We start from the raw sequence: 26,878 nt of genomic DNA on the forward strand, positions 1-26,878 counted from the left end.
CTCCTCCTTTTATTTTGTTGCCGTGACGTCTCTACTCAACATTATTTTGCTTTTTATTTTCCCTTTCTGAAGAGCTGCCAATCTTCTCCTTACTGTGTTTCTCTTCCTTAAACTACAAACGTTAGGGGGTAACAGATTGGTCTGCTTTGGCTGTCGGGAAACCGAAAACAAGCGAAACCTTTGGGAACCCCTGAGGGCTGGTTTGCTGCTGCAGCCGTACCTTAGCCAGGGTTTATCCCACCCACAAGAATCCAGATTTTCTTTGTGGATCGGGATCAGCTTCTGAAGTCGTTTTCTGCTTTCAGCAGGTATTGCTGAACTTTGAAAGTGCGGCGCGATCTCTTTATCCATCCAGCATCGTATCGATTCAGGAATAATTTCTTAAGCTCCTGGAAGCTAGATGGACGAGTTGCCGTTCAAAGGACACGTTCATTAAATTCTGTAAGAATAGGGGCTGTTCCTCTATTTTTCCCTTCTGCTAGGAGAAATGGCAAAGAGCAAAGACACGCAAGCACTGGAAGGAGGCTGGAGAGCAGTAAGCGGAGCAGCAGGTCTTTAAGCACTAACTCTCAGCATTCAGAGCCTTCTGGCTGCAATACGCTTCTTCGGGAGGAATCGAGGCAGTGTAAGCTGTAGCAAGACAGAGAACAAATCCTCATCCTGATATCGAGCCCGATGTCGCATCGTGTTAGGGCACGTCCTGGCAAGGCAGCGTGGGCAGGTTGCGGGCGCTGCTTCCGCGGCTGAAGCAGTGTTGGTCCTGGGAGGCTGCTCCTCTTCCAAACACGTAGGGGTTTCAAGCAAAATGCAGTTTGACCTTTCTCTAAAGATTCATCTCCGCTCAGTGACCTAGATTTTGTAGATTTTACAGATTCACAGTGAAAGTTGTCTTAAACTGCAGTAAAGCGCTATTTGCCATCGGCTGTTGGCACTGAAAAATGGCCTTTTTTTTTTTTTTTTTTTTTTTCCAGGGGAAACCTTACATACGTGGGGTCGTAGCTGTTCTGTAGGCATGTGAGAAACTGGAGCAACTTGATGAAATCAAAGTGAAGGGCAGAGGCTTTACCTTAGGAAGCCTTTACGTTTCCTAAGCCAGAGCTGGATGGAGGGAGAGGTGCTTTGGGGAACAGGTGCCGTGCAAAGGGCTCTCGTCTGCACAACGAATGAAACAAACAAAAACGGGATCCCAAACTACCCTTGTGTATGTCCTTTTGTCAGGGTCGTAAACAGCATTGGTCTTGGACTTTGAAAACATTGATTTGTTTGTTCCCTTCTTGTCGCTCCATAGCTAGGAAGCGGAGGAGAAAGGCTCAATTGTTCATTTTGGAAATGGGCGGCAGCAGAGATACGGAGAACTGCTGACCCCTCTCTTTTAGATGCCATTCAATCGCTTCTTTCTGGTCTCAAATTTCTTATAGCTGTCAGATTTGGAGCCGTTTTTTTTCTTTTTGATAAAGACTTCAACAATCTCCTTCTGTTGCTAGAAACCGTGAGAGGGAGATGGGAAAAAAAAAAAAAAAGTCCAAAAATGTATTTGGCTAATCATCTAAATTCATGAAAAATTAATCAAATTTCTCCAAGCCTAATTATTTTGTAGACACACCCAAGGGAAAGCTGTTACTGCAGCCTAACAACACATTAAAAGCATCTTTAAATAATTAACGAGCAGTATGGCTGTGCATTGGTTTTTGTATTTTGCAAAAACACGCGACTGCTCGGTGATACCCCACACCGCTTGGAGCAGGGCTCGAGCCCGTCTCGGAGCAGGCTCCCTCCCTCTCCCATGCCTCGAATTTTTGCTTTTACGATTCTTATCCGCAGATTTCTTCACTCTGAGCATCCCCCAGTTTTTGCACAGGGCTCGGGCTCCTTTTTACCAGCCCGTTCCCAACCCGAGAAGCCAGGGCGCAGCAAAAAGGAGCCTCTCGAGCAGCCCTCCTGCTGCAAGCATCTCCCTCATTACTTAGCCTATTAATTGCTACAGCCAGACTGCTGCAGCCCCTGCCCATTACGAGAGCGTCTCCTCCCCACCGTGCCCCTCAGTCTCCTCCACCAGAGAGGCTAATGTATCTTGCAGACAGAAAAAGCAATCTGTGCCTTGCAAAGCCAGGGCCGATTTATGAGCTAAGCGGCGGTTTGTGTGTTCCAGGAAGAGGGGGGCTCAGCTGTTGTGGGAGCCAGAGAATGAACATCGCTGCTGCTGGCTTTTTTTCTGGCTTTTCTGGGCACGCTGGGGCTGTTTGAAGCCTCCTTCCTTGGATGCTCCAGTTTTCAGGGTGCTGCTCTGCCCTGCAGTTTGAAAAGTGGCCGCCCCTTGTCTGCAGCACCTCCTGCCTTCAGGTATCAGAGAAATTTTCTTCCCCCAGCCCTCGGGTGAAGGCTGGGTGCGTGGTCCTGCATCCGCACACGAGGCAAACGCTGCCAAAGTCCCCGAGTGAACCTGCAAGGGGGGAATGCAGGGAGATAAATCCAGCAGCTCTGCACAGCTCCGAACTGCTGCAGCCAGGGAGGTGTCAGAGCTGCGTTTTTAGGAGGAGGCGCGTGGTTTCGGGTTGGGGATGATCTTGTAACACCGAGCACTTGGTTCGAGCAGGTCTGGAGCTGCCAGCCAGGAGCATCCTTAATGAGCCCTGCCCTGGTCGCAGCGCTGGGGCCCCTGCCCCTCGCTGTCTGGGGGGAGCTCTGATCTTCTGTCGGAGACCGGCTTTGCCATCCCCCAGACCGAACTCGGCTCTCATTAGGGGATGGATTTCAAAGGCCGGTAAATGCCCCTTATCTTCTCTCCCCCAAATCTACCAGCTGAGCTTTTTCTTCCGCATACATTTTGTATTCAAACACAAATGAGGCTGCAGCTGTGGTTCCCGGGGCAGATGAGGACCAAATCCCCCAGCCCAGCGGGAGCCCCGCTGCCCGGGCTGGCCTCATCCTGCCCGGTGCTGCCCGCAGGCAGGCTCTCCTCCTGCCCCTCGCTGACCTCTTGCTTTCTGGAGCCAAAGCTCCCACCTTGTACCCGTTCCTAGTCCTGCCAGGCTCCTTCCTATCCCGGTGCCGACGCACGCAGCCGATCTCACTGGGACTTGCTGGGGGTGAGCCCGCGTTACCCTGATGAGCTGAGATTGCTCTGCTTGTGGGGAGCCTTTCCAGGAGAGCTCGTGCTCTGCTGGAGCAGCGTGGGCAAATCCCTCCTGGCACCACCATCAGCCAGGATTGAGGTGCCCGGATCAGGCAACCACAGGGGGGCTGCCGGCACCGTGGCACCCAGGAGAGCTCCATGCAGCGGGATACATCCTGCAGGCAGCGTGGCTCTGCACATAAGGCAGGATGATGCTCCCCTCTATGAGGGATATCTTACCCCAGATCATCTCTGCCCTTCTAGGGGTGCATTAACAAGGGCTCTCGCCTTCTGCTAAAGCCTTTGCAGCAGCACCAGGCAATGCCCACAGCCTGCTGGGGTGCTGCACGGGAGCAGCATGGCACAGTGACGTGCACCAGGGCTGGGAGCTGGGCTTTGGAGCAGCTCTTCCTGCAGCTCCTGCCCTTCAGCAAGGTGCTCGGTGCCTCGGTGGGTCGTCTTCTCCTTCGCTGTGAATCGAGGATTCACAGAGGAGCTGCATTAGCTAGTAAGGAGTCTCCACTGTGCAGGGTTGTTGTGGGCATTGCAAGCCCAAGTAGAGGACTTGCAGCACGATCGCGTTCACAGTAGCCCCACTAATCACTTAACCTCCCAAAAAATGCCATGAATCAGCAGACTCAAGCCTCAGGACACAGAAAAGCGAAGGCTTGGTAAAAACTGGGTGAGCGAAAGCAATGCACAACAGCACCCCCCCATCCTCCCCCCACTGCCACGGCTCAGCCAGGTCAGGGCCGGCTTTGTGACACCACGTGCACCCCCGGGGGACAAAGTCGTGCAATTTTCTCCCCCCCCCAGCCTGGCTCCCATCACCGTCGCTGCCGTCTGTCGCGGGCTGGCTCCGTCGCACGAGGCCGGGGTGGGAGGGAGGCGGCTGCTCCATCCCCCTGCTGCTCCATCGGGCGCTGTGCTGCTGCATGAGGCTCTGCGAGGTGCCATCGGTCGGTCCCTGTGGCGGCGAGGTGCCGGGCACGCCACGGGGTCGTGCTGGCCATGCCTTGGGGACGTGCTGGTAACCGTGGTTTTATTGCAGCCGCGCGCGGTAGGGAGCTGGACGGCCTCGCCTGCTGCTCTCCTCTGCCCTGGGACTGCTGGAAGGGCTCGGATTTTGTGGGAGCCACCCTGGGGCCTTAGCTCTGGCCTTTCCGAACGGTCTCTGGTGTGTTGGTAGCCTTGAAGGGACGCTCGCTCCCGTGCAAGCTGAGCTGGGACTGGCTTGGTGATAAAGCAGGGCATGGCTTTGCTCTGGGACACTTTTTAAAACACTTTCCTGGAGCTATTCTTGTTTGGGTGATATTTGCAATAGCCATCTTCATTTGCCTGATGGGGCTTTGTAATCCCTTGATCTACAGAAGAGTAAGTAAATACAATTTAATGCGAGCACCACAGGATTTCATTTACCTTCGGCAGTTTAAGCAGCTCTCCAGATGCATTTTCTGCTGGCAGCTTTTCAGGCAGTAGGGCAAACAGTTTTTACAGAGCGATGCCCTTTCATACCTGAGGGCATTCAGCAATAGTTTCCAATGCCCCAGCCACGAGGCTGGTGCTGCTGCTGGCTCCTGTTTCCCATTCGTGACAGCCAGCTACAGCCCCAAGCACTCCTGCTCACAGCAAGGATTGCAGTCCTGAGCCAAGCCAAAGCCAAAAGGCAGATCGGGCTCCTTATTGCCTCCTCCAGCCAGCCCAAGCCCTGCGCCCTCCTTTGGTGGCGCTCAGGACCCTGTGCAACCACACCAAGAGGTGTGTGCAATGTGCACCTCTACCCTTTGGCTCACCCATGTGGGTGGGGGCAAACAAGGGCTGTTAAGAAACCAAATTGTGCAGAAATTTTCTCTAGAAAGCTTAGGGTGTGCCAATCCCTCTGTCCTAATTTAAATGTGAATGGCGAGGGGCGGTGATGGCACGGTAGCATCCAGCACCCACCAAAGAGCTAAGGCCCCGGCAGTGTAAAGGCTGCTTCATCACCCGGCTGCAGGATCAGCACAGAGATCAGCAGGGAAGGACACAGCTAAGCCACAGGCCAAATTGGCAGCTCAGAGACACTGGAGGTGTCGTCCCGGGGCTGCTGAATTAGTGTAATCGGGGCTCGCCTGCTCCACCACAAATTGGACGGCGGTGTTTTAAGAGTCTGGTCCGGTTCCTCATTTCGGAAAGCCTGGAGAGCTCTCAGCTGAAGGGGGCGATGGGTTTGGGCAGCCCACCCTGCTCATCCCTGTGACGGACCCCACTTGGTGCTGCCCTTCGGTGCCCCAGGAGGAGCTGGCAGAGAGCTGGGAGGCAGAGCACAGGCGGCGGAGCTGCTGGGTGGCTGGTGCACGCCGGGCGGGCGCAGGAGCAGGGGCTGGGTGCTGCTCACCTCCCTCCTGCTCCCCGCTCGCCCCGGTTCTGGAAGGGGAAAGACCTCCAGGTCTGCATGGTGCCGTGCTCGGCGTTGGGAATGGCGAGGGCGAGCCCGAGGAGACGTAACCGCTTCTCCACAGCCAGTGTCTGCGTTTCCCTCTGCCAGCCGCCACCTGGTTGCCTCCAACCGCAGTCGATCTCGCCAGCCCTACGGCAACCCCAACCACTCCAACTACCACAACTACCACAACCACCACCACCACCACCACCACCGACACCACCACCACTACAGCCGCCACCACTCTGCCCGCCACCACCGCCGCAAGCACCACAACAACTACAGAGAGGGCTCCGGCAGCCACCACAAAGCAGGAGCTGGGTACTGAGCTTTCCTTTTCCTCTCTCCCCTACAAAACCTCCGGGGGCTTTCCCCGCTTCTCGCTCAGAGCCAGGATTGGTAACGGGTGCAGGAGAAGTCTCACCCACACGGTGAGAGGCGCCCCGTGCTCCGGGAATGGCTTTGCAAGCCGGAGGTGGCACAGACTCGGGGATTAAGACGTGGGGAGGCTGTGCCACCCTCCTGGTCCCAGCCCGACTCTGGGCAAACACAGCTCTCCCTGGGGTGTCACGCTTCTGAATTAGTGTGAGGGTCAGGAAAGATGTAGAAGACCCACCAAAGTACTATTTTTGCCGTTAAAATGGGGTTCGGTTACTCCCATAGATGTCACTTCAGATTTAGCCCATCGTCTGTTAGCTAAGAGACCTGTCAGGGCTCACAGGAGCCCTTTGGGTCGTGGCGCTGCCGCTCTCTGCAACGCGACCCCGTCAGAGCCCCCAGGGAACCTGGGGGGGTGTCGGCAGCCACAGGAGCTCTGCTCCTGGGGTTCAGCAGGGCCAGAGAAAGCACACGGTCAGCTGGAGCAGGGGATCCAGCGGGTCTGGTGCAGGCTGGTCCCTGCTCTGTGTTTTACTGGTGGCTACAGAGAGAGGCAGCCCTCAGAGCTTTTAAAAACACTGCAGCAACAGGACCTGCAGTGAATAAACTGCGGAGTGGTAGGCAGGTTATTCAGAAAGGAACCCAGCTCGGAGCAAAAGGGAACGCAATCGAAGGAGTTCAGTTACGTAGCTGGATAGGACGCACTCACAAGCGCTGCCCTAGCAAAATCAGTTTAAAAACTGGTGCAAGGGAGCAAGCTGCAGCCTCAGCACCACGTACGAGGGCTCGGTAATGAAGCAGGTTCACGAGATCGGTACCACAACGCAGTCACAGCTCAGCGAGCACATGGGAAGCGCTGCTAATTGCAAAGGGGCAATTACCTGCGCGCGCTGCAGCCACGGGGAACGGGAGGACAAGAGGCAGAGAAGCAAAAAGCAGTCGGGGAGCGGCACGAGGAACAGCACGGGGCCCGAACAGCCCCGGGGACACGAGCCCAGAGCCCGAGCTGTAATGCAGGCAGACAGGGGGCCTGCGTGGCAGCGCAGGTTGGGGCTGCAGGGAGGGCTCCAGGTCACGTCCCCGTCCCCCCCCGGCATTAGGGGCTCCGTTGCCCTTTCCCAAAAGTCGCATAGCTGCCCTCCTTCCAGGGACGGAAGTTACTCATTGGTGTTTTGTCAAACCAAATCCTAAGCTACGTCCCAAGGCAAATAATAACGCTAAAATCGAGGCGCAATTTGTGTGGAAGCTCTTAAAGCACACTGAGCTGGTGGCATAGCTCCACCTCGCCAGAAATAGAAGTTCATCCACTCTCCAAAGCAATGTCGACAATCCTCAACTTCAAAATCAGAAACGAGTGACTTCATTGCCCCACTGGCTGTCTCTAGACCCAGTAACATAAAAATATTCTCTCCCCGCTCTGGTAGTGAGTCCGTGCCCGCTCATGCGTGCATCTTGCGTTCGTTTAGGCAGGGGTTTAGCCAGGAGATTTCCCTGCAGACCGAGGTCTTCAGAGAAGTGCCACGGAGGGCTTCAGACTTCCAAGCTAAACCGGATGCAGTTGGACTTCAATGCCAACAAGCAATGAGCTATTGGTAGCCAACACCCCCCAAAATTTTGACCTTAAGGCTCTTGTAAGAAACAAATGTGGCCTCAGATACGTCTGTAGGTGTCAAAGCATTAACTTTAGGAATGGTTTTGTAAGATTTTACTGATACTGGACGCTAGGTGAGCTCTCATTTCTGTCTAATCCACAATACTAACTCCTCTTCTAACCTGTCCACCAGACACCAATGGATCGTCCATATGGGACATAAGAGCTTTGGCTAATAGTAACTGGGCAAACATCACCTGGAGCCACAATTACTCTGCAGGAACTGACTTTGTGGTTAAGTATATCACCAGTAAGCATCAGATCGCGTGGGGACTCTATAGGGTTGTGATGCCATTAGAGATCCTGCCAGCTCTCAAGGCTGCAATCTGTAACTCAGTCTTAATTACTGAGTGTTGAAAGATGCTCTGTGGCCACGTGGAGGGGAGAGGAGGTGGCAGGATGTGGTCGTAGCCGTTTAGAAAGCACCAGAAGTATTCCTGGTGACTCACAAGAGATTCCCCCTCCTTGAGCTGATGGCCATGAGATGCTCGTATGTACGAACCACGAATGTGTTTAGTTCATTGAGCTGGGCTCCATGTGGGCTCAGCGTAAAGAGCCTTTGAAAATATAAACGTGTGTATATGAACGGGGACAAAGCTTTCACAGCAAACAAATGACACAAATTGGAGGGGCTTTATATACCCTTGAAGGGCTTGCTGAGCCTGGAGCTGGCAGAATCCCCTCTGATCCCAAACCTCCTGGCGTATCGGATATCGTTGTCTCTTGCAATTGTAAGGCTGTACGTAGTCTGGAAACTCCAAGTCAGTGCCTCTGCTTAGTACTTGTTTGGAAAAGGCATTTACATGTTATTGGTTGTATTTTATTTTATTTTTTAATAGATAGGCAGCGATGAACGCTGCTTATCTCTGACTTTATTTCCCAGCCATTTCAGTCTTATCGTCTGGTATGCTGGCTTTAAATTGGCATTTAAAATAAGCCAACTTCACCTAGCCATCAACAGTGAACCACTTTTGGCTGTTTACAATGCTAAGAAATACCTTGCTGATGACTTAAAACAGCTCTGACGGCACAGCAAGTGCCCGGTCTCTTTGCAGACAGAGCAGGATGTGCTGGGGAAGGGGACCATTTTCCCCCTTCTGAACTATTTTCCACTTCAAAGCCTGCAGGCCAAGTCCCGAGCTCCCAAGGCTCCCTTCCAGCCCCGTGGGATGTTGGTGATGCCCCTGAGCCACATCCCAGTTGGGGTGAGCGGGCTCATGTGCTCACTGCAGCGTCCAGCTGCCCACCAACCTCAACCCACAGGCAAAACCCTCTGATCAGCTGAGAGGCACCAGGCAAATTCCAGCCCGTTTGCTGTAAAACCCCAAGTATCCAGACCTGAGGCTGGGCAGATAAAGGATCTGTCAGGACTTCAAGGCAGGGAGCAATCTCCTCAATAGCTCCTGGTGTATTTTTCAGTACGGCAAGCAGGGATGCAGCCAAGCCCCCACCTGATTCCTGCACTGCTGTTTTTATCCTATTCCCAGTGAGTACTAATCACGGCGCCGTTAATAGCTCCTTGACCAGCCAGCCGTGTTATTTCTGCTCGGTGCCTGGGGCTAGCACAACGCATCACCTGCGGTGCCAACGAGGTAATCTCGCCGAGCCTCCCGCGGCTGGGTTTGATGTGCGGTTTCTGTTTCTCAGGTAACAAGACAGAGAAATCCATCCCCGTTAAAGCTCAGACCCCCTCCTCTGTGCAGCTGGCGAATCTGACGCCGGGGATGGTGTACAAGCTGTGGGTATTCCCCATATGGTCTAGCCCCAGCGAGCACTCGTACATAACCTTTACCACCAGCTCAGGTGAGAGGGGCTCCAGCCCCGGGGCGCGTGTCCGCGGCATGTCACTGCGTGTCCACGGGGGCACCGGCGTGGTGGTGGGAGGGGATCGAGCACGGCGCAGCCCTCACCCACCATCCCGTCCCTGCCCTGGTTTAGCAGCTGCCCAAGCAGCCAAAAAATCCCCGTCAGGGCGCAAGGAAGGGCTTGGAAGGAGGGCAGGGACCACGCTGGGGTCAGCACCTTGCTGCGTTTGAAGCCCCGCAGCTGCACGCGCACATCGCATCTCTTGGTGCCTCGGCGCACGGCCGGACCCCAGGGTAGTGCCACGCAGAGGTGAGGGGCAGCACCAGGGTGCTGTTTTTGCAGGCAGCCTCCTTTAGAGCCACGCACGGCGCATGCACAGGGCTTTTCAGCGAGATGCCAAGCAGGTCTGCTTCCCCCGGCAACTTTGCATTTAATTGCGCAAGCAATTTGCCAGGCTTATCACCTCGGTGATTTTCAGAGCTCCCTAATTATGGGCTTCCTACACTGCCCACTGGATGCCACAGAAGTGCCCTTACCGCCTTGCACAGGCGCTGAATCAGGCTTTCTGCATTTCTGGAGCTCCACTGTTCACACTCGAGGTTCAATAAATCACAACCAGAACTTGCTTTGTGCCACCGGCGGGTTTTGCCGGAGGAATCTGTGCGCGCTGCTGTCAGAGTGGGGTCTGAACGCTGAAAAGCCAAGGAGCAAGCGGCACCGCAGCAGCCCACGCTGACAAATGCAGTAGGTAGAGGCTGCAATTTGCAAAGAACTGGAGTTGTTTTGCTAAGCCCCAGCCGTGTGGTGATGGAAAGCTCCAGCGCTTCCTGGGCTCTTTGCTGAAAAGCAAAATGTTCGTCCTTGGTGGGGGGGGCTGCAGTGGGAGCAGCAGCCCTCCCCACCCCACCCCACGCATTCGGAGCCGTGACTCCAGCAATAATTCTCTGATACACTGGGCTGACACAGGGACAGGTGGCGGCTGCGAGTCCTCCTCCCTGCCTCCTGCTGCCCAGCATTGATAAAAAAACCAGCGCCCGCTGACCTTGGGCACGGCACGCAGCCTCTCCGGGGAGATGTGTTGCATTTTGTGTCTGCTTCCAGCCCCTCACCTGACTCAGAAATCACCAGCAGCCTCCTCACCCACAGCGTGCAGCATCTTTTGGGATTGCTGCTCCCCGGTTCGGACCCGTCTCTTCTCTTTTCTTGCTTTCCCCCACATTGGGAGCCGGGGCAGAGGAGGCAGCCCCCTGCGCCACAGGCACCAAGGGGCAGGGAATCATTAGGAAGGAAAAAAAAGCAGCAATATCCTCGGCTGATTGATGCTGGCCATCTCGGCGTGTCTATTTTCTGTAATTTAGGGGTTCCTACTGCTACTATTGAAACTAGAGCCTTGGCTGCCTTTGTCCCCGTGATGGAGGCTGAGCGGTGACCTGAGCCCCGGCACCGTGGGAGCCGCAGAGCTCTCGCCGTCCTTGCAGGCACAAGCGCTGCAGATCCATTTCTTCGCTGGCTGGATTCTGCTGACACGAGCGCTCGGCCCCCGCTGACAATCATATGCTGTCAGGAATGCTGTCGATAAAAAAGCCCTGTTCATTCTGCTTTTTGTTTTTAATGTTTTGCAAATAGCTCTTCTAATGGTTTCTTCAGCGTGAACGCGGATAAATACGCAGTCCGTGTGCACCACCACTTCTCTTCTGCTTAACTTGACAGCTCCATCTCCCAACAGGGCTCTTCCCAACAGTAAATGACACTTCAGAAGTACAAATATAGCTTATAGAGCTTAATGTAAAGATATATTCTTTAAAAAAAAAAAGGTAAAACACTGGAAGGGGGAGCCGTGAGGGACTGGAGCTAGTGAGACTTCACACACCAACAATAAACACCCGATGTCGCTGACCTGCTGCTGTTCTTCAGGCAGCTTTGCAATTGGCATATAAACTGTGACTGTTAGGTAACCCTTTTTTTTCTGCCACGAGATTGTAATTACTTTTTAAAAAGTCACCTCAGCTGCATTCCAAATCCATAGCTGTTTGATTGCGCAGCTGCTTTCCACTGCTTACCTTCGGCGCTGGCCTTACATTAGAGCAAATCCAAACGGCCCCTCTGACAGCCAGGTCCTTAATCCTCCCGTGCTGAATGCTGCAATGACAGTCACTCGTTTACTCTCAATACACGATTGCTGTGCCTATAATTTTGTCGGCATGTGTTGCTTTTTTGGGAAGGATGGCAATTACACCTCTACCCTACCGGTGCCCCAATCCTGCTGCAGAGCCCCCTGGGGACTCGGTACCTTGAAGCCGCCCCCCTGCACACAACTCAGCCCCGACCCCGTGGCACAAAGCGTACCTCTCAGGCTGCTTTGGTGCTTCAGACCCTGCAGACCCCCCTCATTGTCCCCTAGCACTGCTTTATGCAGAAATCCCACCCCACCAGGCCTGCTAACCCGACCTCCTCCCGTTTCCAAGCTCTCCATTAGAGCTTCGTTCCCCCTTCCTCCCTGGGCACTCAGCTAATTGAATCCAGATCCCGGCTCCTTTCTGTTCTAATCTCATTCTCCCCCTTATAAAAGCGCATCTTCCTGCACCACGCAGCTCAGGTTGGTTTAAAGGCAAATATTGAGCGGGGCAGCGTTAAAAGGAAAAGCAGCACAGGAGAGCCGGGGTACCCCCAGGCAGCCCACCCCCACCAAAAAAGCAACACCAGCTCAGAGCGGTCTGCATCCGACACCATTTCTTTAGCAAACGGCCCTTCCTTGTCCTTCTCCTTTACCTGGGGGTGTCCCCAGGCTGTGTTTTGACTTCAAGTCCCTCCTGACAGCAGGGCTTAGGTTTCACCTTCAGGAAAGCCCCTGGTACCTGGGGGCAGTCTGAAGGACCAAGTGCAGCCCCGAGTGCTGTTCTTTGGGAAGTTTACTGATTCAACCCACTTTTAATGTCGTGGTCTCTGTGCCAAGGGCCTTCCATTCCCAGCACATCACCGGGGGGCTGCCTTTCCTGCTCCCTGTGTGAGCAGCTCCTTGTCCTCTGGGGCTGTTTTGAGCCAACCCAGGCGGTGCTGGGCACCCTCCGGGGGTGACTCCGGGGTTTTTGGCACTCTGGGGTTGGCAATGGGAACCAGCTGCAAACCCTCACCTCTGGTTGTAGCTCTCCCAAGCACTGCCCTGCCTCTCCAGCCTCTTCTCGAGCTGTGTCTGTGTCAGATCAGCCAAACACGGGCACAACCTTGTCTGCCAGGGCCGCCCCTCCGCTATCCATAGGAGGTGGTGGGTTTAAAATCAGATTATTTCAAGACAGGTACATGAGATGGTGGCTTGTGCTGCCTCAGCTCTGCCTGGGCGGTCTTGTTGGCTGGACTTGACTTAATTAATTAAACAAGGCAAAGCATCCAAGACAGCAGCACAGCCCTTCTCAGCACTCCGCAGCGCCAAAGCAGCCAATTCGGGTAGCAGCAGCAAGCTCATTTCAAGTAGTTTTTTGCCCCATGGACACCCATGAAGGATGCTCGCTGCACCGTCCTTCCCATTCTGGACAAACCCGACTAAGTCCCAGCTCGATCCCATCCAGCTCTGACCTCCCCTGCTCATGCCAGGCCGACCTCTCTCCGTTTGCTGCGCGGTCTGGTTAAATTTAGCCCCCCGCTGCGCTGAAGGTTATTTTCTCCTCTGCTCTGTCTTGCTGAATACGAAGCGCATGTCAATGAGAGCCAGAAAATGGCAGCTCGGTGCTATTTATAGGACACAGATTTGTCTGGCTGACCGTGCACGGGAGCTGCACGCAACAAGGCAGAGCACGTTCGGGGACAGGACACCTCTCCTTGCTTGGCGTCAGCCCCGCGGACACCCGGCAGCCTGGCGGGGCGATGGAGAGCTGCTCTAAAGACTTTCACGCGCTACCAGACCGCGGCGCAGCAAGCTGGGACGTCCCTCGAGGACCTGAGGCCAGGGCTCTGTGCCCACCTCATGTCCCAGCTCGTGTCTGGCCACGTCCCGCTGGCCTCCCCGTCTCCTCGCCCAGCCTCCCGTGGCTGCTGGGACCCCGTGCCCACGGCAGGACGCGGTGCCCGTGCCCTCTGCAGCTCTCCTCGCTGTGGCAATGCGGGCTTCTCCAGCTCCAGGCTGCTGCTGAGCTCCTCAGGGCTGCTCAGCATCACTCCACACCAGGGATCGCATCCTGAGCTACGGTCCGGGCGCTTTTCTTTCTGCCCTTTTTGCAGAAGCTGCCTCCGAGGCGGCTTTCAGGCACAGGGACGCAAGATCAAATCTGTTACCCAGCTTCTTTTGCCATTATTTTCCACGCCCTTTTCTCACTGGTCTGTGCTAGGTTTTACTTTACGCCGTGACCCTTTGCTGTTTGCAGCTCCTGCTAAAACGTTGAGTTGGCCTACCATTAAAAAAAAAGCCCCAGATCCCCGTGCTACAGTCTCAAATAACCCAGTCAGCACACACACAAACGCAGTGCTAAAGCCAGGTCCTTTTCAAACCCGTGGACTGAATCCTTCTGCTCATTTATTTCTCTCCATTGTCCGGGTCTTCCCTTATAGCTTTTATTTTCCCTTCAATTTTCCTCCCAGCCTACACCAAGAACCACGTGGACATCGCGACCCAGGGCTGGTTCATCGGGCTGATGTGTGCCATCGCTCTCCTGGTCCTCATTCTGCTGATCGTTTGCTTCATTAAGCGGAGCAGAGGAGGGAAGTACCCAGGTAAGAGCACCACATGGCAGCTTTTGTGCCCGTGGATTCAATATCCGCAGGTTTCCGGGGGCTAATGCAATTGTGCTGGGCTCAGATACACGCCTGTGATTACAAGCACTTTCCTCCCTCCGTAGTGGGAACATTATTATTAGTGGGAAGCATTTTAGTTAATTAAAGGTCAGCGAGGGCTCTGGGCTGCGCAGGAGGCACGTCGCGGAGCTGGACGCCCCTGCTCTGCGTGACCTGACCCCTATCCTGCAAATCTGCTTGTCCCCGTCTAGAAAGAGGCCTTCTCAGACAAAAGCCTTGTTCCATTTTTGCCAAGCGCAGCCAAGGCCTAAGAAAAGCCACCAACCTACACACCCCTCTCTGGCCACCTTCAGTGCCCGTGCCCTGGTGCCACCGCGGCAGTGGCTTTTGGGGACAAGCCCGCAAGGCTGCGGGGTTTTAGCGGGTCCCTGAGCCCTGTGGGCATTTCACAAAGCCTCTGCTGCTCCCCTGTGAAGCTTTCACCCTCCCTGCTGCTTCGTAACGCCCGTGTCGGGGCTGTGCTTGCTTCCAGTGCGAGACAATAAAGACGAGCACCTGAACCCCGAAGACAAGAACGTGGAGGACGGCTCCTTCGACTACAGGTACGCTCCCGCGCGGCATGCGGACCCCCGCCACCACGTCCCCCCATCTGCCCCGCTCCCCAGCCATCACAGACCTCACCACGCTACCCCTCCGCAGCCCCCCGGGGCCACGCAGCCTCCCCGGTTGTTTCTCCCCCCTTTCCTCCTCCTGCCTCCTTCTCTCCGCAAGTCCTGTGCCAAAGGGGCTGGGTCCTGCCCGAAGCCCCGGAGCTTTAAGCGAGCCGAGAGCCTGCTGCAAGGTTTCCTTCTGCCCCGTCCCTCAGCCTGGCAGGATCGGCCCTGGCGGAGAGCTGGGATTTTGGGACCTGGGACGCGGCTTTTAGGAAGTGCAGATCAACCCTCATGGCACACACGGAAAAAAAAAAAAATACAAACCACAAAAGTCAGCTCCCGAAGCAGCCTGAGGAGATCTCGGGGGCATCGCCCCACAGCTCAGCCACTCTCCTATTCGTAAGGCAGAATCCAGGGGAAAAACGCCCAAAGTTGTGTTCAGATCAGCTCTGAAAGCACGTGAGCTCGCTTACTTGGGGTCTGCCTGACTTCATATCGAGGCTTTTCCGCAAGGTCCCGGCGGAACCCCTCGGAAGCAGAGCTTGGAGATTAGCCCTGCTCCTGCCCAAAGCGCTCTGATTGCCCCTGAGCAGCCACTTTCAGGCCAAACGGCATCCTCTGAAGGGCAGCAGCCACTTCTCCTTCAGGATAAAAACCTGCTGGGAGGTTTCAGAGAGGCACCAGCATTCTCCCAGCCCTTTCAGTGCCACACAGCTCTCGTGCCTCCGCTGCTGGGGGTAGCATCCTGCAGGAGCAGGCACGGGGAACGCCAGAGCACTGCCCGCACCCCACAGACAGCAGGGATGCTCTGCAGCCTCTGAGCACCCCCAGCGTGCTGTGCTTCTCCTCCAAGAACTAAAAGGAGCCTTTCCACGGGAGCTGGAAAAGCCCAAAGCCCAGTGAGGCTGGTGGGAGTTCTCCCTCCTGACTTCCAGCAGGGGTTAATTAAGCGCCGTGGCGTTACCCAAATTGATGCGGCCAGGGTAAGGAAGAAGTTATTTAGGATTCAGGAAGGGATGTAATGGGGCACGTGTTCCACCAGACTTTGGGGGGAGCAAAATGAACGTACCTGCCTGCCCACAGGGCATAAAGGGAAATGGGACAGCTGCAGGCTTCCACGCCGCCCCGTTTGTATGGGCAGCAGTGTTAACTAGATTTCAGTAGGGACTGATTGTTTCAGAGGAAGTCATGAGCCCAAAGCTCCCCAGTTTTGTGACGGGAATGATGCAGAATAGATATAAACCCTCAGTGGGAACCCAGATAAGCACGCTGCAGGAATGGGTCACCTTTCTTTATCGCCTGCCACACTGTGGGGTCAAAACCTTCAAGCCACGAATACAACGGCTTTCCTTAATACAGAAAAACATTAATTTAACACAGAAAATGCATTGCTATTTTCCATACTTTGACCAAAGCAGCTCCCCTTAAATCCCTGAGTCATGGCAGGGATCCTCTTGGCCCCCCAGTTTGTGGGATGGGCTGACACCCGCAGCACAACAGCGCAGGCAGTGGGAAGGAGTGGGGTGAAGCCTTCATCCTACAACTGCAGCTCCTGCTGGGCCGAGTCTCAGCCTCTTCTTGGCAGCCCCGCCGCGTGCAGGCAGTGGAAGGGCACCAACAGGGAACGTGGGCACGGTTCCCACAGTAGTGACCAAGGTGCAGGAGGCTGCAGGGTTTGGCTTTGGGTTTTTGGGGTCATTACCCACAGGTGTGGGTTTTTTGCCACGTTACTGGCAGTGGATACAAGTTTTGGAGAAGGAATATCACAGAATATCACAGAATATCACACAAGGAACGTGCCTTGGGAGGCATGGACTTGCTAAAGCAGGGCAAGATCCCCCCATCAGAGGGGGAAGGGGGCTCAGCTTTTGGGACAGATCCTCCAAGATGCTCCAGCATTTTTGATCCCCATCCCACAGACAAGACGGGGGGAAAAAGCAGCCAAAGGAAAACCACCACCATGTCCGTGAGCTCTGCCCCCCGTCAGGACCACCAGGTTTCCTGGGAGAACGCCGGGAGGCTCCCAGCCAGGAGGCAGAAAGGAAGGTGAACTTGGAGGATTGATAGGAAACGCTGTTGGCTGATTAAGATTCAAAATGATTGCAGTGCTAGGCTCGAGGAGGGTGGCAATTAGTATTTCAAGCAAGGACAGGATCTGAGCTGACGTGAGCTCTGCCTTGGTTCCCCTCCCCACCTCCACATGGCATGTCTGAGACGCTCTCATCATATCTCACGTCCTTAATGCCCCGTGCATGCGACTTGCAAATCTCTGCAGCCTATAATTAAGAGATACTGTCACATCTTTCTGTTCCACTAACAGAATAATGGTTTTCCTGGGCAGAGGCTAAGCTGAGAAGCTTATTTTCAAAGCAGGAGACCATTATCCTTGGACAATGCTCTGTGCCCGTGACTGTGCCTCATTATACCAAATGCTCAAAGGCTGCACGTGGGGGAGCCGGCTGGAAACCCGGGCTGCCAGGAAGGGAAAGTTTTGTGTTTTTTTTTACCTTCTGGGCTCCAGTTCGGCTCTGGCTCAGGACAGGGACCTGTGGCACAGTCCCACGCCCCGCAGGCAGCTCAGCACCCGGCGCAGCAGCGACCAGGCCCGGTGGACACGGTGCTGTCCCCAGCCCCATAAGGGGCACCAACGTCACCGCGGTGCGGGAACCCAGCAGAGGGATGGAGGGGACACCGGGAGGTCCCTTTGGGGCAGCCAAAGGTCCTTTTGGCGACCCAAAGAGCTCGTGGGCCACCTCTGCCATGCGCTGCTGCTCCGGATCGGCTCACCCAGCTCGGACCCTTCACCCGGCTCCATTTGGTATAACGAGGCAGTCGGCTCCATGAGGAATGCAGTGACTTTTCGTTTGGGTTTTTAGCACTGCCCCTGTGAATGCATACCTCATCATATCTCTCTCTGATCAGGCTCTTTCTGCTTCTCTCTGTTTTATTCCCATTCTTTCTTCTCCTTTTCACCTGGTCTATCCACATGGACCATGAAGGTCTCTTGAAAGGTAGGACCACGTGCTGCCAGAAATCCGGCACATTTAGCTTTTTTTTTTTCTTTTCTTTTTTTTTTTTTCCTTACTCCTTTTTGCAATTTGTTTCTTTCACAGCTGAAACTCTCCCTTCCCCTCCCTACCCCCATATACCCGCTTCCACCTAACACATTAAACAAGCCCTCCCCCCCCCAACCTCCTGCTGGGCTCGGGGGTATCCCCGTGCCCCACCAGCTGCATTTTGCTCCGAGATGCTCCAGGGCACCCCCGAGCACCAGCCAGGCCCCCCCTCGGGCCGGTCCCTCCACGTGCAGCGGGACCTGGGGATGGTGGCAAGGGACACGAGCGAAAATGCTGGCTCCTAACCGCCCGGCACGCTCTGCCTCAGCCTTGAAAATCCTCCCCCTGGCTCCAGCCTCCCATCCCAATGATTTATGGCACTCAGGATGACGTTTCCCAAATGGTCACGAGCTGGGTGCTCTGGTCCTCTAATGCGCCCATCAGCAAATCCCACAGAAATCCATGTTAACAGGGTTATGTCGCATCACTGTGCTGATGAGGATCTGCTTCGCCCTCCTAATGCACTAACAGGATGAGCGGTGCTGGAGAGAGGTAAAACCAGGGGCAGGTGCGGGAAATGCAGTGCCGGGCTGTCTGGCACTGCAGAGCCCCCATTAGGGAAAAAACCTGGTTCTAGCTCCAGTTTCGACTGAACCCACCCCAAATCTTGGGAAAGGATGGTTTAAATGAAGGGGTCTGGGTTTTGCCACTCTCTGCTTGACATTAATTGGACTTTCTAACCACCAGTCCTGCTTGCAGACTGAATTCTCCCCCCTCCCGCCCTCCAGAAGGAGCCGCTTACAAAGCTAATGAGTTATTATTTATTGCGATGCCAAGTTAACACGAGGTCTCCGAGACTGGGTTTGTATCACGGCTTAATTTCCAAAGTGCTGATGTAAGGAAACGCGGTACGAAGCTGCCGGCTGTGCTGTGGGACACCGAATTCCTCTCCCACTGTAGAGCTGCTGCCATTAAGGGAATGGCAAGGGAGAGACGTAACGCCTGCCCCGGGCTGCTCCCGTGGCTGAAGAGCTTTTTGCTCCTCGGCCCCGGCTGCATGTGAGCCGTGCCTCCATCAGACAGACCTTGGTGTGGGTGATGGAGATCCAAGGGGAGAGTCCTGAGATGCTCTTTTAATGAAAAATGGCCCCGAATTCAAGAGGCTACAGGAGACTTGTTTTTTTTTCTCAAAAAGCAAACAAACAGGAGGCTGAATTACTTTTGTGATTGATGACTCTGCTAATACGGCGCTGAAATAATAGAATTTTTTGACCACTTTTGAGAAAAGCAAAGAGCAGGGTAGAGTGCCACACCGGGAGGCGAGCCTGGCGAGGCCAGGACTAAAACAAAATGAAATACACAAAGAGACAGCAACGGTGGGGAGGAAAAAGCATTGAAGATACCTAAGTGATCTCTTTAGGTGTATTACACAATTTGCATGCTGAACAAGCTCAGACATGAACTAATGACTAATTGATATGAAAATTAATTTTTATACAAAGCAACCCACTCATCCCCGATGCAATCTTTATTTATGAGGTACCAGTCCTTGCCCTCCGGAGAGAAAACAGCTTTTCCCCAATTTTTTGCTAAAAGGTTTCTTTAAAAGGTTGCTTTTTCCTGCGGGTCAGACTATTTATTTTTCAGTGACCTGCCTTAATCTTTCTAAGTGAAAAAGAGAACAGGGTAAAGAATTGAGCAAACAAGCTCAGATGCTCTGAAGTAAGCCTGGAAAGGTAAATTCCCACGAGTTTTGGACGCTGCACAGAACTTGGCATCCCGTGCGTGCCCCCTCGCAGTGCTTTGAGAGTTCTCCCCGTTGCATGGAGCTACCTAAACTGCAGAGCGGGGCTGTGCAGGGAAGGCTGGGAGCGAAGCACACTAAACTGAGGTTACCCCAAGGTCAGCTAAAATGCTAGGAGAAAGAAAGAAAAGCAGCGACAACAAGGGAAGGGTATTTACAACGCGCACCCAGTTGGGCTGAGCTGAGCAACCGATGTCATCCGGGCATAAAAAATTGCTTTTTAAAAGGAAAATAGCATGGAGGGTGGGCTCGCAGAAGCACCAAAAGGCAGCTGTGAGGTTTGGCCAGCGAGGTGGCTGTGTCCTGTCCCCACCACCCGGGGTGGTTGGAGGCGCCCACCTTCCTCCTGCCCCTGCTCAGCACGGCCGCCCGCTGGGTGTAGGTGTGAATATCCAGCCCTTGGCTTGTGGCCACCTCCCTTGCGAGCCCCGTTCTCAACCCTGGCTCTGTCTGTCTGTCTGTCTTGTGCCACCAGCGACGAAGACAACAAGCCCCTGCCCAACAGCCAGACGTCCCTGGACGGCACGATAAAGCAGCAGGAGAGCGACGACAGCTTGGTGGACTACGGCGAGGGGGGCGAGGGGCAGTTCAACGAGGACGGCTCCTTCATCGGGCAGTACACGGTGAAGAAGGACAAGGAGGAGACGGAAGGCAACGAGAGCTCGGAAGCCACGTCCCCAGTCAATGCTATCTACTCGCTGGCATAGCGCAGGACACTGGCACCACGAACAGCCCGAGGGGTTTGTAGTGGGCGGGGGGTTCACCAACAGCCGCCGCCGCCGCTACCTCCGACACAACCGTGTGAACAGCCGAGGACAGTAAAAAAAAAAAAAAAAAGGAAAAAAAAAAAATAGAAAACAAAAAATAATCCAAGCAAACAGGCAGACCAGGTGGCTGCCAACGCCATCTTATCCTTCGCAAACAAGCAAATGGCAAGGACTCCCGAGGCGCGGACGGGCTGGAGCTGGAATCGGAGCTGAAGCGCGGGGCTGGAGGAGGCGCGGGGTGTGGGGTGCAGGAGCAGGGCGCAGCTGGCTCCCCCAGGTCCTTTTTGTTCTTTCAGGAGGGAGCAAAAATTCTGTTTAATATTTATAGGAAGGTTCCAAATAACTGGGAAAAAAAAGGGAATTTGGGGGAGGGAAGAGGGCTGAGTAGAGCACTGAGAGTGTCATGAAGGCATGAACGAAAAGGAGAGCGGTCGATATTTGGGCACCACCGCCACGGCACAGTACTACGGTGATGTCCATCCTCACGCAGCACCTTGCCCATAGCCTCTCCCGAGCCTCCCTCCTGAAAGACCGAGCAGCACCTCGACTGGGAACCCGCTGGGACCGCGCCGTACCTCGTGTGGGTGCTGAGCCTCCACGTCCGTGTCCCCTGGGGGCCACGCGCCACCTCCGGGTGGCTCGGGGAGGACGAGGAGCTGCGGACGAGCCGGGGGGGGTTGCTGGAGGATGGCCGGGTGCCGCTCGCCCACCGAGCCCGGGTGAGGCTTGCTCGCCAGGGTAACAGTACCGCTTGCCTGGGGAACCACAGGCAAACCATTTCCTTTTAGTCTTTGCTTTGTGAGAAGCTGGGGGAAAAGCGCCCCCCAGACCATGCCTGCTTTCTTTTAAAGGCGACTCCATAAACCTTATGTAGCAAAGAGGGAGTGGAAGCAGGACCGGTATTAACAAAGGACGAGGGGACCAGAAATTGCTTATTTATGGGAAAAAAAAAAAAAAATCAGGACAAATGACCACAAACACACACACACACAGCCCCAACCACCCGGTCAGGCCGAGAAGCACCCGCGGGGACCGGGTGGCAGATCCCTGCCATCGCCCTGCGCTGCAGCTCCGGAGCCCGGTGGGGACATGGCCATGCGTCCCTTGGGGACAGCACCGAGCTCCTCGTCCCCCCCAGCAGCAGGGGATGCTCCAGGCCGTGTGTTCCCAGCCCAGCCCTCCTCCTCCCGTCTTACAGTGGCCTTTCCCCCCCCCCCCTCGATCAATCAGCCTGAGAGACGCTTCCACGCGCGCGGACCCCGCCTCCGCTCCGTTATTTTTACATATCAAGAAAACGCAATTTAGGTCAAACCCGTTAGCACGCCGCAACCCAAGCGTCTCGGGTAGGAGTGCTCCTTCACATGCCTTACACAGCTTCGAACTTCCCGGGAAGTTTTAACGAACTGATCCTAACCCCCCACACACACACACCGCTTCCGCGCCCCTAAGGCGGTGGGCGACCCGCCGGCCCCGTAGGAGTAGGACACTGGGAGCCGTCCCAGCGGAGACCGCATGGATCCTTGTAGAGGGTAGAGTTTTCTAACAGCCAGCACGTAGTGGCCAACGCCGTGTGTATCCTCCCACTTCCTGCACTTTCGAAACCAAAGGTACCTTCGCGGAGAGAGATCGGATTTCTTCGGACCATTTCACGGACGTCGAATGATGTTAGGATGGATTTTTCTTTCGTTTCTTTCCTACGGAGGAGGGTTTTGTTCAGCTTAATGGATTAAATGCAATAGGATTAAAGCAATTATTCTTTTAGCTCGCAAAAGCTGGTTTGCTACGAAGACGTATTGCTAACGAGAATAATTCTACTAATATGGATTGCTCACGTGTACTTTGCCACCTTCTTGAAGCTGCTAACGGCACAACGACCCTGCGCTTCGGGGAAGGGAGCCTGGGCCGGGGCAGCACCATGCAGAGAGAACGGGAGAGAGCTGGAAGGGAAGGGAGCAGCAGGCGAGGTGGGTGCACCACCTAAGAAGGGAGGCAGAGACCCTGTAGCTGGGGTGCTGCTGCCCTGGGGCTGCTCAGGAGCCATCCACCAGGGTTGATGCGATCCCATCCCCACTGCTGCTGCCGATGCGCTTTAAGGCGTGCGTCCCCCAGCCCACCCAGCAGTCGCCTTCAGTTTTTAAGCAGATGCGTTCAGCTCGATGTAACGCGGCTCTCGGTCACGGGAATCGCCAACGTGACAGCCCACGGCTGTCCTTACAGCGGCGCTGAGTTTGCATAACGTGGAGAGAGCAACCTGCAGCCTTCGCCACCCAGCAGCGGGCTCTGGGCGCAGAAATTCTCCCTGCTTTGTCTCTCTGCTTAGCAGACCGGCTGCTCACGGGGACCAGGAATCTCTCGGCTACCACACGACATCTCCAACCCTCGAGGAAGCTGGTCAGGCACCCCTGGAAGCAGGGTGGTCTGTGCCGTGTGTCTGTGTTATGTGCCATCTGTACTAAAGCCTCCGTTTGTGTCCTGCCGTTAACCACAGCTTTACTCAGCAAACCTCTCCGGGTCCTGTTGGAAGCAGAGCAGCGCTCACCACATGGGCTTTCCATGCGTGCCCAGCACATCACAGCCTCGGCGAGCAGGGAAGGAGCTGGGCTTGGCCTGGCCAAGCCCCAGAAAGCTCTTACAGAAACACCGACGGGCTCTGAGCATCGCCTTGCTTGTGAGCACGCAGGCAAGGAAGGCGTTGCCTGCAGAGGGCCCGTGAATTACTTATGGGCTCGTATTGGCTGCATGTAAAATTACATCAAAATTGTAAGGTATAATGATTTTTTAACTATATTTCATTGCAACTTCCCCTAAAGTTTCAGCAGAGATCAGCAGGGAGGTGCAGGAGGGCTCAGACTCTCCCGCAATGTCCATCGAGGGGTCCCTGTCCCTCACCAGGACCCGCACAGCTGCTCCAGAGCAGGGCACGCTCTGACCTCTTCTGCATAAGATGCGTCTTCATTAAGGAGCTGAATTAGGAGCAAACACTTAAAAAATGTAAAAATATAGAGAGTTGAGCCAGACCCAAATCAAAGCACTCTTAGAAGCTGGAGAAAAGTAATTTGGGTCCAACTCCAACCTAGCAAATTTGAGCCTGTTTCTAGAAGAGCCTGAGCCCAAACCTCAGCCGTGCCGTGGATTTGGAGACCGGCTCTGCTGGGAGCATCCAGGCACGGCCCCCCCGAAACACAGCACGTGGCTCTGTGACGTCCTTCGTGCGCACGGCCAGCTGGCACCGACCACAGGGGCACGAGCACGGGACAGCAGAGAGCAGCTGCTGCTTTGCTGTGGTCTTGAGGCTGCTCCTGTCCCCTCTGGAGTGACGTTGCAGTGAGACAGAGAAGCTGCGGGAACCACCACGATTCAGTACGAGCCCCCCAAAACCCTGCTCATGGAAACACCCAACCCGTCTGCAAGCCAGGTCCCAGCACCCCTACACTCACACACCCCGTCCAGCACTGCCTTCTTGCAGAGGAAAGCCCCAAGCCCACGCAGAGCGGCCACTTCTGCCCCTGGAGATGGACCCGGCCACGGGGAGCTGCTTTAAGCCTCTGGGTGAGAGGCAGCCTCCTGCTATGGGGCCGGGGCGAGGGGACAGCCAGGCAGCAGCACCACTCAGCTGCCCCATCCATCCCCTGCCTGCCTCATCCATCCCATCCTGTCCTATCCCATCCGTCCCATCCCCATCCCCTCCATCCCGTCCCATCCCATCCTGTCCATCCCATCCCATCCCATCCCTTCCATCCCGTCCCCTCCATCCCATCCCATCCCATTCCTCCCATCCCTTTCCAGCAGCTGCCTCCCCTTGGTGCAGGTCCCCAGCGTAACGTCGCCGTGCCAGGCTTAATCGCGTACTAGCAGCAAACGGTTTCAGTTAAGCAATAAAAAATAAACCAACCTTGTAAACATCACAAATAATAATAAAAAAACCCCACCCACCTTCTCTTTCTTGCACTACGACCTGTTTTATTGAGGGAAATAACTGCTTTTCTGGTCCTAACAGAGCACCCGCTGCGTCAGTAGCTCCCCCTGCCCAGCACCACCCGTCTCTCCGTGTCCTTCGCCAGTGGGCATCGGGCTCTGGTTGTCCAACGCAGTCTAACCCCGTGTCAGACACACCACAAACCTCTTCCTTTGCGGCTCAGAGTTCTCCATGTTTGTTTCTTCTGCTCACACCACAAAGAAAATACTGGGCTGTTTTGTTTTTCTTTCGTTTGTAAATATCTCTCCATCCATCCTCTCTGTAAAACCACCTGGTTGGTCTCAAGTATTCTATGTATTTATTTGCCTTTTTTTTTTTTTTTTAAAGCAAAAAAACACCCAAACACCTTTGTGTTAACCCACTCGTCCCAATGAGAAATGTGTATCTGAAGCTGTAAAATTAACACTTTACAGCCAGAAGATTTATGGACTCCAGAAAAAAAAAGTGTTTAATATAAGGACTTATAAACTGACTGCATGAGAGGTGAAAGAAGGCCAAAATACTCAGATATCATTTTTTTGAATCACTGTAAAAAGAAAAGACTGGATTTTTTTGTATAGAGAACACTAAACATATAATAAAACATTGTTCAAAACTCACGCTAAGCCTGCGCTTCGTGTCCAGCAGCTTCCAGCCCCAGGCAGCCGGTGGCACCACGCTGTCCCCCGGTGTCACCACCCAGCTTGGCCCCATCCACGCCCCCAGCCCTTCCCCAGAAGCCCAACCAGAGCCCTGAAATTGTGGTGGGACTCTGTAGGTTGAAAGTTGGACTCCATGACCTTGAAGGTCTTTTCCAGCCTAAATGTTTTTACGATTGTCTGAAAGGGGAGGTGGTGGCACAACGGGGCTGGGCCCCAGCCCGAAGCGCCCCGCGTCCTTCCCACGTCTCGGTGGCCCAGCTGGGGAAAATGAGACCGAGCAGTTTGAAAACCTCAGCTTACTCCTTGCTACCCTGCACAGCCAGCCCTTGTGGTACCTCGGCAAAGCCCTGTGCCAGGACTCATGCCCAGGGGCTGAGCACAGAAGCAGCTCTGCGGGCTGCACGGGAGCACAAAACCCTCCCCAACCACTCGGAGGCCGATGAGGTGCAGCCAGCAGCAGCCTTTCCAGGCAGGGAAACCGAGGCACGGAGGTGTGAGGGTGCCAAGCCCAGAGCTTGCTCCACGCAGCCAGCCCAGCAGCCACATCCAGTCCCCAACCACACTGCAAACCACAGCTCTGCCTCCCTCCCAGTGCTGACCACAGCACGAACACCCTCAAGCAGTCCAGAGAAGCTGGAGCAGGGAGCCCCCACGGCCCAGCAAACATATGGGGGAGCATCAGGGTTTAACTCGAGCCCCCCTCCAGACCCGGCAGCTCCTGGCAGAGGAGCTCTGTCCCTCCCCGGGGCCATTCCTGCACTTCCCGGCCTTCCCTGCCTGCCCCTGAGGCTCCGGAGTGCTCTTAGCAGCAGCTCCCTCGTGCAAAGCCTTGCCGAGAATGGGCTGAAGGAAGGGGGAAACGCAAGGCTATTTCGCTAATGAAGATGTAATTGCTGCGGTCCTCGCTAATAGGATGAGAGTATTAATGCTTCCTGCTCCAGAGCTGCGGCGCAGGCTTTATCCCCCCCTGCCCAACCCCTGAGGAAGAAAAGGATCCCTGCAGGTCCAGGAGAGCTCCCCAGCACTTACTGGGGCAGTGGAGGCTCCAGACGTCCTCGGTCCCCACCCTAAAGTCCTTTGGGATGTGGAAGGACAAAGCAGGAGTCGCACTTAGCCTTGATGCAGAAGTTCACACCAGCTGGATCCCAGGGATCCCTTAAAGCCTTTGGGGATCCCTGAAATCCCATAAAATCTTTGTCCTGTGTCCAAAGCAACAGGAACCGAGGGCTGAGCCTCCAAGTCCTGTGCAGGCGGAGAGCTCTGGGGCATCACAGGAGGGTGTCGGGTGGTGACACAGCCAAACAGGGCTTTAAAAACATCCCCAAGCGACACCAGGACTCAGCCCAACACGGCCCCCCCGGCAACCTGGATTAGCAGCTGCCAAAAAATAACTGGCCTGATTTTGATTTCAGCTCCAACCATCCTGCAGCACCCACACCCCGGTGTCTCCTGTCCCAGCAGAGGCACCGACCTTGCGGCCACCACCTCTGCTGCCCGTGGGCACCCGCTGCTGCTCCACCAACTCACAACCAAACCCCTCTGAACCAGGGGGGCTCAGCCAGGAGGACCCTAAATAAAACCTAAATCCCCTCGTTTTCCCACCCTGCTCACTCCCTAATAGACGCTGCCCGTTCCCATCGCTCACGTTGGAAAAAAAAAAATTTATTGCCCTGAAGTGAGTGAACGGGACCCATCCTCATCCTCACGATCGATGCAGGGAGAGACCCGCACGCATTAGTGCTCGGCCCTTTTTATGGCATTTGACAACACCCACCTCTCCCCTGACCTCTGCCTGCCTGCTGGGGCAGCAGGGCCTGGATCGATGCTGTCAGCCTGCCCCCGTTGCCCTCGGAGGGGACAGCTCCAGCTCCACCCATCCCCGTCACTGTAGCTAAG

At 55.0% G+C, this 26,878-nt stretch overlaps 1 protein-coding gene across 20 annotated transcripts in view; it reads left to right on the forward strand.

Annotated features, from left to right (window-relative positions):
• The window catches only part of NFASC (neurofascin), an 80,362-nt gene extending 59,927 nt beyond the window's left edge, over positions 1–20,435 (forward strand). For 7 of the 20 annotated variants that reach the window (XM_032203294.1, XM_032203301.1, XM_032203297.1 and 4 more), the window contains 7 exons: positions 5,637–5,849; positions 7,691–7,807; positions 9,205–9,360; positions 13,933–14,064; positions 14,618–14,687; positions 17,738–17,749; positions 20,074–20,435. In XM_032203294.1, coding sequence (XP_032059185.1) covers positions 5,637–5,849; positions 7,691–7,807; positions 9,205–9,360; positions 13,933–14,064; positions 14,618–14,687; positions 17,738–17,749; positions 20,074–20,305 — 932 coding nt within the window. In that variant the 3' untranslated portion in view covers positions 20,306–20,435. The remainder of the gene's footprint in view (positions 1–5,636; positions 5,850–7,690; positions 7,808–9,204; positions 9,361–13,932; positions 14,065–14,617; positions 14,688–17,737; positions 17,750–20,073) is intronic. The other 13 variants (XM_032203307.1, XM_032203312.1, XM_032203314.1 and 10 more) reach the window with 5 other exon arrangements.
• Positions 20,436–26,878: the final 6,443 nt, after the last annotated feature.

Source organism: Aythya fuligula, chromosome 25 (assembly GCF_009819795.1).
Source record: "Aythya fuligula isolate bAytFul2 chromosome 25, bAytFul2.pri, whole genome shotgun sequence".
In the NCBI taxonomy this organism is placed as follows: domain Eukaryota; kingdom Metazoa; phylum Chordata; class Aves; order Anseriformes; family Anatidae; genus Aythya; species Aythya fuligula.